This window comes from Anomaloglossus baeobatrachus, chromosome 6 (assembly GCF_048569485.1).
Source record: "Anomaloglossus baeobatrachus isolate aAnoBae1 chromosome 6, aAnoBae1.hap1, whole genome shotgun sequence".
NCBI classification, from domain to species: Eukaryota; Metazoa; Chordata; class Amphibia; order Anura; family Aromobatidae; genus Anomaloglossus; species Anomaloglossus baeobatrachus.
In genome coordinates, this window is record NC_134358.1 from 149,249,246 (window position 1) to 149,264,268 (window position 15,023).

At 40.5% G+C, this 15,023-nt stretch overlaps 1 protein-coding gene across 2 annotated transcripts in view; it reads right to left on the minus strand.

Moving 5' to 3' along the window:
• Nucleotides 1–15,023, minus strand: part of ASXL3 (ASXL transcriptional regulator 3) — a 149,213-nt gene that overhangs the window by 42,621 nt on the left and 91,569 nt on the right. For both annotated transcript variants that reach the window (XM_075353315.1, XM_075353316.1), the window contains one exon: nt 6,363–6,482. In XM_075353315.1, coding sequence (XP_075209430.1) covers nt 6,363–6,482 — 120 coding nt within the window. The remainder of the gene's footprint in view (nt 1–6,362; nt 6,483–15,023) is intronic.

Consider the following 15,023-nt stretch of genomic DNA (forward strand, 5'->3'; position numbering starts at 1 on the left):
TAGCAGACAAAAATGTGCACCGACTGCTGACTGTTTTCCCAGATCATGACAAACGATCAAAACGGATAGTTCAAATTAAAATGATCAAATGTTAGATTAAAATGTTTGGCCACATAAACTGACGAGCAGATGTGGTTGACAAATACAGATTTCCGTGGCTGATGTAGTGGTAGAGGCTGCAGACTGATCTACCAGTGTATGCTCTCTTATTGTGCTCCTCCTCTCACTATACTCTCTTTCATCGCTCCTCCGCTCCCTATACACCCTGAATCATCACTCCTCCTCTCCCTATACGCCCTCAATCATCGCTCCTCCTTTCCCTATGAGCCCGCTTTCATCGTTCTTCCTCTCCCATCATTCTTCTTCTCTCTATACTCCCTCTCTCATGGCTCCTCTTCTCCTTATGCTCCCTCTCTCATAGCTCCTCCTCTCCCTATACTCCTTCTATTTTTGTGCCCCCACTCAGTATACGCCCTTTCTTATCGCACCTGCTGCTCCTCTCCCTAAATGCTCTCTCATTGTTCCTCCTCTCCCTATACTCCCTTTTTCATCGCTCCTCCTCTCCCTATACTTCCTCTCTCATCGCTCCTCCTCTCCCTATACACCCTGAATCATCACTCCTCCTCTCCCTATACGCCCTCAATCATCGCTCCTCCTTTCCCTATGAGCCCGCTTTCATCATTCTTCCTCTTTCTATACTCCCTCTCTCATGGCTCCTCCTCTCCTTATGCTCCCTCTCTCATAGCTCCTCCTCTCCCTATACTCCCTCTATTATTGTGCCCCCACTCAGTATACGCCCTTTCTTATCGCACCTGCTGCTCCTCTCCCTAAATGCTCTCTCATTGTTCCTCCTCTCCCTATACTCCCTTTTTCATCGCTCCTCCTCTCCCTATATGCCTTCTCTCATTGCTTCCCCTCTCCCTATACCCACTCTCTCATCGCTCCTACGCTCCCTTAACTTTAGTAGGCTCTGTAACCAGACGCTTCACTGTGCTGGCTATATTATGAAAAGTTTGTTGAAAAAGACAGTGACTAGTGATGAACGAGTACTATTATGCTCGGGTCTTCTAACGGGCAGTCGGATGCTTGGATGAGCTTGACTCTGTACTCGAGTATAATAGAAGTCAATGGGAAACTCAAGCACTTTCCAGAAGATGTTCTGGAAAAATGCTGGAGTCCCCCATTGACTTCCATTATACTCGGTACATGAGGCACGCCCATCTGAGCACTAACTGCTCATTACAAGTACCGAGCACTTGAGCATGATAGTGCTTGCTCGTCACTAACTGTAACCAATGAAAAATGGGTGTATTAAATCTGACAACTGTTAGGCTTTAAATGATGGAAACAGTGATATTTCCAAGCATAAAAAGACAAGTCCACTAGTTCTAGTTTATTTTTTAAGAGTTCTAAACTCTTTCAGCAACTGACACTAGAAAATACTGCACAGTGATATCCTGTAATATTATGTATTTGCAACAAAGTATTAACGTTAAATAGTTGAGCATCAGAATAAAGTATTCTGGCCCGATCATATTCATTTAAAAATAGTCAATTTTCATACATTCCCTGTTAAATGTAACTATCAAAAGCAAATCCTTTATAGTAGAACCAGCAAACAACATTAGATGACATTTTACAGTCCGATTTATTATTTTTCTTTGAAGTACAAATATTTTACATGTTTATTAAACTTCCAGTAAAGCGTGTAAATTTTTAGGTCTTTTGTTTTCATGCCAATGTACATAAAAGTATACTTTATCATTTTCTAAAATGGGCACTAAAATATCATTACATGAAAAGAACACAGATCTGCCTGGAAGTAAAATCTGCTCCGAAGCACTGTACTTTTTATAGTTTATAAACTAATAGATATATCTCACATGTAACCATTTTGGGTGCATTTAGAAGGGCTGACTTTTATTACAGGATACTTTTTAAAAGGGGTTGGCAATTTTTAAAAAGGGTCATTTAACATGTTAAACAAAACAAAACAAAACCGCTCCTACTGGGTTTGAAATGTGACGCTCTCTCTCTGCCGGCGGCCTGTCTCTGGGAGAACAAAGCGCTTGGATGTTCGAAATCAGACATGATGGGTTGACAACTTCCACATACACAGTGTGTCATCCAAACCCATCGATATTGGCTGATGTGGCCGATATTACTCTAATGTGTACAGGAGCTTTACTTTTGAATACCTTCTTTGGTTGGGATTCATTATCTTCAGTTTTTAAAGTCACTTTTTTTTGTCTTGTGGTATTGCCAATTCACTGCCTTAACACTAGAAGTCCCAGAGAGGGGTCATTTAACATTTCTACCTTTGGAATCCAGAGAGGGTGGAATGACCAGAAGGATTTTAGCTAACATCCTATAATCACCGTCTTTTGTTCTGTAATTAAGGCCATTACTGTCGCACCACAGGAGGTTGTTGTTTTCCATTGAGTTTAGCCATTTAGTTTCTAGTTAGTTCTGTTCAGTTTATTGTATGTCATTTGACCCTCTTTCGGAACTTCAGGGGGGAGCTCGAATTTTCTGGGACTTCTAGTGTTAAGGCCGACAGTGTAGTCAGTATGTAGGGACTCCTGATGAGCCCCACCGACAGATTAAGTCAGGGAATAGAAGTATCCATCATGTTAGATTTCTGATGGCCGATTTCTTTCTTCTTCGTGAGATAAGGAGGAGTTGAACTGAGACGAGTGCTCCTTTGTATGGAATAGTTGGAGAGAGATCTATTCTATAGCTACTGGGTGGGGTGGGCTTAAAGGGAATCTGTAACCCTTTTGCATTTCTTTAGTTAATTAATATGGGCATACAGGTGGCATAAAGGTAAAATTAGCCATGCCTATACGCATCCTGGTTGAGGGGTCGTTTGGCAAAAATCCTCTTTTATATCTTCTGGTTTATGGGGCATGTGCTGCCCAGAAGATAAGCCTGCCTCCAGTCTTCATTATACAGGATTCTTCCTGCAGCCCTTCTCTTCCCTGGTGTCCTGGTGACATCGGGTGCACGGCCAGAAATCTCGTTTCTGCACATTATGCCTGCCTGCCGTCCCTCCCTGCACTGCACCGCCCCTTCTGTGTACACAGTCTACAATTTTGATGGCCGTAGTCGCCGGGAAGTCACTGCTGCTTCACAGTGCACGAGAGAGACGGTAGGCAGAATGCTCAAACACGGGATTTCCAGCTGTGCACCTGATGCCACAGGGACTCTGATGACAAGAGGAGGAAGAATCCAGTAAAACGAAGACGGGAGGCAGAATTATCTTCCGGACAACATGGTCCGGAAGATAGAAGATACAGTGGGTATGGAAAGTATTCAGACCCCTTTAAACTTTTCACTCTTTGTTATATTGCTGTCATTTGGTAAATTCAAAAAAGATCATTTTTTCCTTATTTATGTACACTCTGCACCTTATCTTGACAGAACCCCCCCCCAGAAATGTACAAATGTTTGCAAATTTACTAAACAAGAAAAACTGAAATATCACATGGTCAGAAATATTCAGACTCTTTGCTCAGACACTCATATTTAAGTGACATGCTGTCCATTTCCTTGTGATCCTCCTTGAGATGGTTCTCTTCCTTTACTTGAGACTAGCTGTGTTTAATTAAACTGATGGGACTTGATTTGGAAAGGCACACACCTGTATATATAAGACCTCACAGTGCATGTCAGACCAAATGAGAATCATGAGGTCAAAGGAACTGCCCAAGAAGCTCAGACAGAATTGTGGCAAGGCACTAATCTGGTAAAGGTGACAAAAGAATTTCTGCAGTACTCAAGGTTCAAGAGCACATCGGCCTCCATAATTCTTCAATGGAAGACGTTTGGGACCACCAGAACTCTTCCTAGACCTGGCCATCCAGGCAAACTAAGCAATCGTGGGAGAAGAGCCTTCGTGAAAGAGGTTAAGAAGAACCCCAAGATCACTATGGCTGAGCTCCAGAGATGCAGTAGGGAGATGGGAGAAAGTTCCACAAAGTCAACTATCATTGCAGCGCTCCACCAGTCAGGCCTTTATGGCAGAATGGCCCGACAGAAGCCTCTCCTCAGTGCAAGACATATGAAAGCCCACATAGAGTTTACAAAAAAATACATGAAGGACTTCCAGACTGTGAGAAATAAGATTCTTTGGTCTGATGAGACGAAGATAGAACTTTTGGTGATAATTCTAAGCGGTATGTGTGGAGAAAACCAAGCCCTGCTTATCACTTGCCCAATACAATCCCAACAGTGAAACATTATGGTGGCAGCATCATGCTATGGGGTTGGTTTTCAGCTGCAGGGACAGGATGACTGGTTGCAAATGAAGGAAAGATGAATGCGGCCAAGTACAGAGATATCCTGGAAGAAAACCTCTTCCAAAGTGCTCTGGACCTCAGACTTGGCCGAAGGTTCACCTTTCAACAAGACAATGACCCTAACCACACAGTTAAAATAACAAAGGAGTGGCTTCAGAACAACTCTGTGCCCATTCTTGACTGGCCCAGCCAGAGCCCTGACCTAAACCCAATTGAGCAACTCTGAAGAGACCTGAAAATGGCTGTCCACCAACATTCACTATCCAACCTGACGGAACTGGAGAGGATCTGCAGGAAAAATTGGCAGAGCATCCCCAAATCCAGGTGTGAAAAACTTATTGCATCATTCCCAAGAAGACTCATGGCTGTACTAGCTCAAAAGGGTGTTTCTATACTCAATACTGAGCAAAGGGTCTGAATACTTATGACCATGTGATATTTCAGTTTTACTTGTTTAATAAATTTGCAAAAAATTCTATATTTCTGTTTTTCTCTGTCAAGATGGGGTGCAGAGTGTACATTAATGAGAACAAAATTATCTTTTTTGAATTTACCAAATGGATGCAGTGAAACAAAGAGTGAAACATTTAAAGGGGTCTGAATACTTTCCATACTACCTTCTGTTGCCTACAGCTCAAATGTTTCCTGAATCTAATCTCTTTTCATCCAACTCCAGTCAATCAAAACACAAGTACCTTTCCTCATTATAATCTGTATACATTGTATATACTCTACCATCTCCTCTCCCTACAGGCCTTAGACTGGTAAGTCAACACCTTGTGAAAACATATGGCAACCTACATAAAAGGTAGTAAAAAACCTGTTCTCTGAATACACCTCTGCGCTAAACTTTCGATAACATTTTGACATGTAATTTTAGCTTTTTGCAAAACCTTGATGTCTGACCTCCTATTTTCTGCTCCTTACACTGTCATCTCCAAGTTGCCGTGCAGCTTTTAGACTTTGAAACTTGAAAACCCACATCATGGAAAAGGCTTACAATGGGTCTTAATTAAAGATCTTTAGAACAACTTCAATTTGTTGCCTTATGTTGTTTTCCTCATATTGAAGGCCCTCATGGGCAAGGCTTTCTCTCCATGTGTTCCAATCTCTAACTTTGTACTCTAATGTCTTTTATTGCATGTAATGGTGAAAAACAGCAAATAAAGTTTCTGATGTTAATAAACAAAATAAACTAATCAAAGGTTAAGCACAAACAAGATCAGTCCAAAGAAACAAGAATAAATTGGTAGCAGATAAATGATAAGAGCATGTGCACATAGTCAGGATTTGCAGCACAAAAATCTGCTACAAATACTGATGTGTTGGCATGAAAAACTGTGCAAAATACACGCATTTTTGATACATTTTTTCACATTCATTAAAATGGGTGAAAATTGGTGCAGAAACTCTTAAAAATTAATGCTGCAGATTTGAAAGTGCTTCAAGGAAAAGATAAGCACTATGTACATTAGATTTCAGAAATCTCATTCACTTTGTTGGAACAGTAAAATTCTGAATATTTGGGGGCAAAAACATGGCATGTGAACATAGCGTATGCTAAATAAAAACCAACAAACAAGAAGAGGAATCCATAACATTTTCTCGCTTTCACTTTCCAAATTCAAAGTGGAAATGTGAAATGTAACCAGTAGTGATAAATCTTCAAAAGACGTCACAGTAAATATAGCGGCATCGGTGACCCAAAAGCTCACATGTAAAGTATAAGAATTTACACTGGATGCCTCTGTATGTAATAGTAGAGTGGACAATGCTATAACATGTGGTTGAAAAAGAATAAACCAATGTAGTCAAGCCAAAGAATACTAAAAGGACAATCTTTTTGGATCCACTATATCAATAGGTCTCTATAGACACATTTGGTGTAGGCAAAGGAAGCTTTCCTGGCACATGCACAAAATGGGAACTTCAAACACAATGTGAAGTGGTTTTCACTAATATATACATACACTCAATAATGTTATCTATTTTTATAACTTGGTTCTACAGCGAAATTAAAAATCCAATTAGAAAAAAAATACTTTAATATTTGTTACTTACCTAAACCTGATTTTTTAAGCCTCTTTAAGTGCTGGCTTATTTGTTTGCCAGGGGGTGATTTTGGCCCTTGCTTGGTTTCCTTATCAGAACTGTCTGCTTCACCGTTTTTTGACTCAGACCCTTAAAATAGAAGATAAAAATAAAAAGCATATTTTACAGTTCTCCTTCTTTAAACCACACAAAAAGCATGACTCTGGTCAGGAGCATCCTTCTTTAGCTGAAATCTTTTTCTTTCAGTACACTAGAGACAAGACAAACAAAAGGATCCTGAATCAGATAGGAACGCAATCAATAACTTGCTGAACGCTTCAACAGATAAGAGAAATACCATCCCGCTAATGCATAGCTGTAACAAGTAACACACAAGACGATGTGCTGGCTTCTAGAATGGTTACTAAGTCAGATCGAGTCCTTTGCCTTCTCAATCCACTGTATCTCCAAGTATAACTTCAGTTTTTCTGCTTTATTACTTATTGACAAAAGCGTGTTTAAGAGATTGTATCACTCACACCATACGTGGAAAGCTCAAGTCTGTTGGAATAGGACACAATCTTCCAGAGTGCCTTTCTGTTCTTGCTCATGGAAGGGTGCAAAGCAATGGACCTCATATGACATCCCCAATAGGTCTTCAGGCAACTCCATTAATGCAAAGAGTAAAAGTATCCAAACATATCTATCTGCTTACATCCATCAGATCTCTCTCCAAAAATCTACAGTTAGGCACAGAAATATTTGGACAGTGACTGAATCTTTGTAATTTGGGCTCTGCATGCCACTATTATATAATTAAAATGAAGTAACAGATGCAATAGAAGAGTAGACTTTCAGATTTAATTAAAGCTCTTTAGGAATTGCAATCACTTTTCTACAAAGCCTCAACATTTCAAGGGCTCAAAAGTAATTGGACAAATTAACTTTACCCTAAATAAAATGTTCATTTTCAATACTTTGTGGAGAATCCTTTGCAGGCAATGACTGCCTGAAGTCTGGAAGCCAAGGACGTCACCAAACGCTGAGATTCCTCCTTTGTGATTTTGTGCTGGCCTTTACTGAAGCGGAGTTGTTGGATAAACATGGGTCTTTCTGTCTTAAGATTAGTCTTAGGCATGTGAAATACATGCACGATGGGGTTGAGATCTGGTGACTAACTGGTTTTCACCTTCCAGACAGTGCCATTTTTTTCAATTACAATCAGAGTCACTTTATGATAACTCTAAAAAGCTTCAATGGATCCAGGTAATTCGGAAACATTTTTTTTTTTTCGTGACATATTGTACTTCATCATAGTGATAAATTTAGGACAAAATTTCGTGTGTTTATTTGTGAAACTATTGGAAATTTGGTGAAGATTCTGAAAATTTAACAATTGTCAAACTTGTATTTTTTATGCCGTTAAACCAGAGAGTAATACAACACAAAATAGTTAATACATAACATTTCCCACGTCTACTTTATATCAGCACAATATTTGAAACCTATTTTTTTTTTTGTTAGGACGTTAGAAGAGTTCTTTAAGTTAATCAGCGATTTATCATTATTCGAACAACTTTACAAAACATTTTTTAGGGACCACATCACATTTGAAGTGACTTTGAGGGGCCTAGGTGACAGAAAAAAATCAAGTGACAACAATCTAAAAACTGTACCCCTTGAACTGCTCAAAACCACATCCAAAAAGTTTATTAACCCTTTAAGTGCTACAAAGTAACTACTAAAGCAATGTGGAATCAACAAATGAAAATTTTCACTTTTTCCCACAAAAATGTTACTTTAGCCCCAAATTTTGTATTGTCACAAGGGTATCAGTAGATAGTAAGTATGGCGATACCAAACATGTGGTGTGTTTGGGTGCATGACAGGGCCCAGAATGAAAAGGAGCGACATTTAACTTTTTGTACACGAAATTGGTTGGAATAGTTAGTGGATGCCATGTCGCATTTGGAGGGACCCTAATGTGCCTAAACAGTGGAATCCCCCCAAATGTGACCCCATTTTAAAAACTAGACTCCTCAAGGAATTTATCTAGATGTGGGGTGAGCACATTGAACCCCCGAGAGGTGCTTCACAGAATTTTTAACATTGAGCCATTAAAATGGAAAAATACATTTTTCCCACGAACATGTTGCTTTTGCCCCAAATTTTGAATTTTCACAAAAGCCTGGTGAAAATTCACCACACAATCTAATGTACAATTTCTCCTGAGTATGGAGATACCACATATGTGGTGGAAAACTACTGTTTGAGCACACGGCAGGTCTTGGAAGGGAAGAAGTGCCATATTGGAGTTCAGATTTAGTTGTAATGATTTTTGGGTGCCATGTTGCATTGACAGAGCCCCCACAAGGCAGACCTCCCACAAGTGACCCCATTTTACAAACTACACCCCTCAATGAATTCACCTAGGGGTGCTGTGAGCATATTTACACAACAGATGTGTAACTGAGTTTTATACCATTAGGCGGTAAAGAGGTAAAGAATGAATTTTTTTTTTTAACCAAAATATTGTTTTGGCCCAAAATTTTCAATTTTCATAATGGCCTATTTTTTTCTGTGTCATTACTCCTTTGTGCGCCAGCACCTTCCATGTAAATCGGGAACTACGTTTGAGGTACAATGCAAAGCTAAGACGGAAAAGACATCATTGGACATCAGATTTTGCTAAAATGGTTTGAGGGTGTCATGTCACAGAGCCCCTCAAGTGCGAGAACACCAGAAATCCCCCACAAGTGACCCATTTTTACAAACTGCACCCCCTCAATAAATTCATCTTGAGTTGCATATTGACACCACAGGTGTGTCACAAAATGTTATAATATTGGGCGGTGAAGAAAAAAAATGTAATTTTACCACTAAAATGTCGTTTTAACCCCAGATTTCCAATTTTCACAAGGGAATAAGTAAAAAAAGGGCCCCATAATGTTTTACACAAATTTTCCTGAATGTGGCAATATAACACATGTAGACTCTACAGTACTGTTTGGCTGCACTGCAAGGCTCGGGAAGGAAGGAGCACCGTTTGATTTTTGGAGCACAGATTTTCCTAAAATAGTTTACGGATTTGCAGAGCCTCTTAGGCGGGCTTTGCACACGACGACATCGCAGGTGCGATGTTGGTGGGGTCAAATTGAAAATGACGCACATCCGGCATCGCATGCGACATCGTAGTGTGTAAAGCCTAGATGATACGATTAACGAGCGCAAAAGCGGCGTAATCGTATCATCGGTGCAGCGTCGGCGTAATCCACGATTACGCTGACGCGACGGTCCGATGTTGTTCCTCGTTCCTGCGGCAGCACACATCGCTGTGTGTGAAGCCGCAGGAGCGAGGAACATCTCCTACCGGCGTCACTGCGGCTTCCGTAGGATATGCGGAAGGAAGGAGGTGGGCGGGATGTTTACATCCCGCTCATCTCCGCCCCTCCGCTCCTATTGGTCACCTTCCGTGTGACGTCGCAGTGACGCCATACGACCCGCCCCCTTAATAAGGAGGCGGGTTGCCGGCCAGAGCGACGGTCGCAGGACAGGTGAGTCCATGTGAAGCTGCCGTAGCGATAATGTTCGCTACGGCAGTTATCACAAGGATATCGCAGCTGCGACGGGGGCGGGGACTATCGCGCTCGGCATCGCAGCATCGGCTTGCGATGTCGTAGTGTGCAAAGTGCCCCTTAGTGCAAAAAGAGTAGAAACCCCCTCAAATGACCATATCTTGGAAATTACACCCATCTGAGAATTTATCTATGGGTGTAGTGACGGTTTTGTCTTTGGAAAACAGACGGAGTCAAATGCAGTGAATGTTGCAGAACTACAAATTGCAAATAAGCCCTTGTCGTGCCCAGTACATTGCAATGCTCGTTACACTGTGCTCAGCTCGTGCTTCTGGAGACTACCCCCTGTAAATTAAGAGGGCCCTCCTCACTACAGCCATGCTAAACATGTGGACATTAACTGTGATTTTGTTATAATGTGTGTCTCAAAAAGGGTGCTGGGGAGGGATGGGGGGTATTGAGATTTGGGAGTGCAGGTTTTGCTGGTTTGCGTTGAATACTATTGGTGGCAATTTGGGGTATAGAACATTTTGGATCAGTTCACATTTGTCCTGTGCTCTATGCTGAGCACTTGCATCAGGGTTTCCATTTACATCTCCAAAATACATGGCTCGGGTGAAACCCCCGACAGATCCATTCAATATAATCAGGTAGTAGAGTTACTCCAGACTCCGTTTGGTCTCCGCTCAGTGGTGTCAGTCTTTTCAAAAGGTGAACAAAACGGTTATTGGGTACGACTAAACACAAGTAAAAAGATGGACACCGCCGGACAATACAGACTGGACGGGAATTCAAAGTGACTCCCTCTGCCTCATTACAGTGAATTTTTCATTGGGATTTTGTCTGAAAGACGTTTTTTTTTTTTCCTTTAGAGATTTACACGTAATACCCCGTGTAAGTGGTCAGCGTAAAACGCAGAATAAACGTGGGCCATGCCGTACTGCGATCTTTCAGAGACCGTAACAAAATTAACAAAAGCTGAAGAATTGGCTTTATTACTGTTTTTTTATGCTATTTACCTTGCGGTACAAGTGATAGGGTGTATTTATTCCTCAGGTCGCTGTACAGGTCATGTGTACAGCGATATCAGATTTATATAAATGTTTTAGATTTGGCTACCTACTATCACACTAAAAACCCCTTTTTTACAAAATAAAGATTTTTTGCATCAGTGAATTTTGAAGACTAATTTTTTTTATTTTTGTGAGAGCTGTTTTTTTTTTTTTTTGGCAGGATGATATGATGCTTTCAGCAACACCAGTTTTAGATACTTTTGGAACGCGTTTTATTCCACTGTTTTGTCAAGTTGATGGAAAAAAAAAACCCACACTTTTCTTGCGCTTTTTTTTTTATGGTATTCACTAAAGTGGTTCACTAGTGTTATAGCTTTATAGTTATTATGGTTACGAACGTGACGCTACCAAGTATGTGTACTTTTTGTACAGATACATATTTATTGCTATAATTTTTTTTATTTTTGCTCTTTATTTTGTGACTTTTTTTTTTTAAATCCTAGCATGGTTTCAAAGGCTTGCTGTAGCTGGTTGACCTCGAGGTCTTAATTATGACCTCAGGTAGCCATGGCAACGATCACGTGCGATCACCATGACTTACCCCTGGGTACATCATATATTGGGAAGAAGTTAAAAAAAACCTCCTGGGTTGCTTTCACACTATGTTTTGAGTCATTGTCCTATGCCGTCCATTAAAGGACTTCTGAGATAATTGCCCAATTTTTTTTTTTTTTTAAGGGACAAAAAGTAAGACAGTCTATATCACAAAAGTGAGCACACCCTGCAAATTTTTGTAAATATTTTATTATATCTTTTCATTGGACAACACTGAAGATCTGACAGTTTTATACAATCTAAAATAGTCAGTATACAATTTGTAAAACCATGTAAATTTGGTGTGCACTCTAAATAACTCAACACACAGCCATTAATGTCTAAACTGCTGGTAAAAAAAAAAAAGTGAGTACACCCCTAAGAGAAAAAGGACAAATTATGCCCAATTATTTTCTCTCCTCAGTGACATGTGACTCATTAGTGTTACAAGGTCTCAGGTGTGAATGGGGAGCAGGAGTGTTAAATTTGGTGTTATCGCTCACACACTCTCATACTGGTCATTGGAAGTTCAACATGGCTTCTCATGGCAAAGAAATCTCTGCGTATCTGAAAAGAAAAAGGATTGTTGCGCTACATAAAGATGGCCAAGGCTATAAGATGATTGCCAACATCTTGTATCAGACCATACAGTGTTTTAACACAACAGGCCTTTTCTGAGTCAACCCAACAAGTGCAAAATAGACATACACAGTGCTGCTAGCAATACTGCAGAGGTTAAAGAGGTGGAGGGTCAGCCTGTCAGTGCTCAAACAACAACACTGCATCAAAGTGGTCTGCATGGCTGTTGTCCCAAAAGGAAGCCTCTTCTAAAGATGATGCACAAGTAAGCCAGCAAACAGATAGCTGAAAACAAGCAGTCTAAGTACATGGATTACTGGAACCATGTAATGTGGTCTGATTAGACCAATATAACCTTATTTGGTTCAGATGGTGTCAAGCTTGTGTGGTGGCAACCAGGTGAGGAGAAAAAAGATGTGTATCTTGCTTACAGTCAAGCATGCTGGTAGGAATGTCATGGTTTGGGGCTAAATGAGTGCTGCCGACAGTGGGGAGCTATAGTTCATTGAGGGAACCATAAATGCCAACATATAGTATGACATACTGAATACCACTGCCTTGCTAAAGAAACTGAGGGTAAAGGATCTGGACTGAGCAAGCATGTCTCCAGACCTAAACCCTATTGAGCATATGTGGGGCCTCCTCAAATGGAAGGTAGAGGAGAGCAAGGTCTCTAACATCCACTAGCTCTGTGATGTCGTCATGGAGGATGGAAGAAGATTCCAGTGGCTTCTGTAAAGCTCTAGTGAACTCCATGCCCAAGTAAGTTAAGGCAGTGCTTGAAAATAATGGTAGCCGCACAAAAGATTAACACTTTGGGCCCAATTTGGCTACTTTCACTTAAGGATGTACTCACTTTTATTTGTCAGTGGTTTAGACGTTAACAGCTGTATGTTGAGTTATTTAGAGCAGAGGTTCCCAACTCCAGTCCTCAAGGCACACCAACAGTGCATGTTTTCAGGATTTCTTTAGCATTGCATGGGTGTTGGATTCATCACCTTTGCAGGTGATTAAATTATCACCTGTGCAATACTAAGGAAATCCTGAAAACATGCACTGTTGGTGTCCCTTGAGGACTGGAGTTGGGAACCTCTGATTTAGAGGACACACCAAATGTACACTGTTATAAAAGCTGTACACTGACTACTGTACATTGTATCAAACTGACATATCTTCAGTGTTGTCCCATGAAAATACATAGTAAAATATTAACAAAAATGTGAGGGGTGTACTCACTTTTGCAATATACTGTACATGTCCTATTAAAAACCTGTAATTCCTAAACCCTTAGGCTATGTGCCCACGCTGCGGATTTCCCGCGAATTTTGCCGCGGATTTCCCGAAAATCTGCAGCAGCGGCACTTCCAAGCCATTTCAATGGCATTTTGGAAATGCTGTGTCCATGCTGCGGATTTTTCCGCTGCGGATTTGCCGCGGATTTTGATCCGGAAAAATCTGCAGCATGTCAATTGTTTGTTGCAGATTTGGTGCGGATTTTGGGTATAGAATGGGGAAAAAAAAAAAAAATCCGCATCAAAATCCGCGGCAAATCCGCGGGTGCGGATTTGCCGTGAAAGTCGCGGATTTTCATGCAGAAAAATCCGCAGGTACATTCTACCATGGACACATAGCCTTAGGTTATATTCACACATTGCGTTTTTGCTGCTTTTTCTCACGAGTTTTATGCAAATTAAAAGCTGCTTTTACAGTACCAGCAAAGGCCATGGGATTTTAGAAATCTCACACGCTTTTTCCTTCCTGACTGAAGTGGGAAACGACCGTGTTTTTGAAAGACGCAGCATGTCAATTCTTTTTTTCTTTACCATTGAAAAGAAAAAGACTGAAAAAAACGCAGCTGGGTTTTTTGTGATGAATGAAACTAGAATTCAGATATGTACTGTAGACAAATGACACACCAAAAACGCAGCAAAAAAAAACAGCAAAACCTGATGAGTTTTGTAAACAGCTTTCTTTTTAACTGCCAGGAAAGCAAATTTTCCTGCAGAAAACAAGCAGCAAAAAAGCAGTGTTATCATACAGTTTCTCCAATTAGGATGTTATTCACATGAAGGGCCCTCCACATATAACTCAGATGAGTGCAATGTGAGAAAAAAAGGGATTGCACTCAGACCCACGTTATTCAATGAGGTAGTGTAGTTATGCAAGTTTTTTCTTAGCTGTATTCAACAGCAGGAAAAAAATCTCAACACGCTGCGAATGGATGCATAAATCGCAGGAGATTCACCTATTCAAGTCAATGGGTGAGAGAGAAAAAGTGGATACAGACACCAACCCAGTAAGATGGCATCCAAGTTTTACAGATACATCACCAATCTGTAGCACAGGACACTGTAAATGATTGTAGAATAATAGCTGCTGAGAAAAAAAAAACGATTGCGTGCAGAGAAAAAGGAAGAAAACAAATTGCCCCACTTTTTTTGGATGATCATCGGCCCGAATCTGCACTTGCAGACCATATTGAGTGTATGACTGTATCTCCAATATGTTTTGGTAAACAGCTAAAATGCCAAATCTTGTGTCACTGTCCAAATATTTCTGGACCTAACTGTATATTTCACCAGGAAGCCATAAGCCGCCACCGTATACTGATGGAAGCCACATATCTCCTGATTCAGCAATGATAAAACTCCTAGCGCTTCTCGAACTTTCCGCCATCATCTTCTGTTATGAAGCCCTCATATGCAGAACAGTGTCAAGTGATCATTGTTAAATCAGGCAATTCTGTCGACTTTAACCAGTATGATCACCTACAGTACAAACTACATACATTACCAAATAGATCTAGACCTAATGAGGCTGATATACTTACTTTAAAACATTTCAAATATCAGCACAAATCCTTCTAATCCAAAATCAAAAGTAGTATTTTACGAGTCCCGATCATGTGGAGTTCCTAAAATGCTCATTTT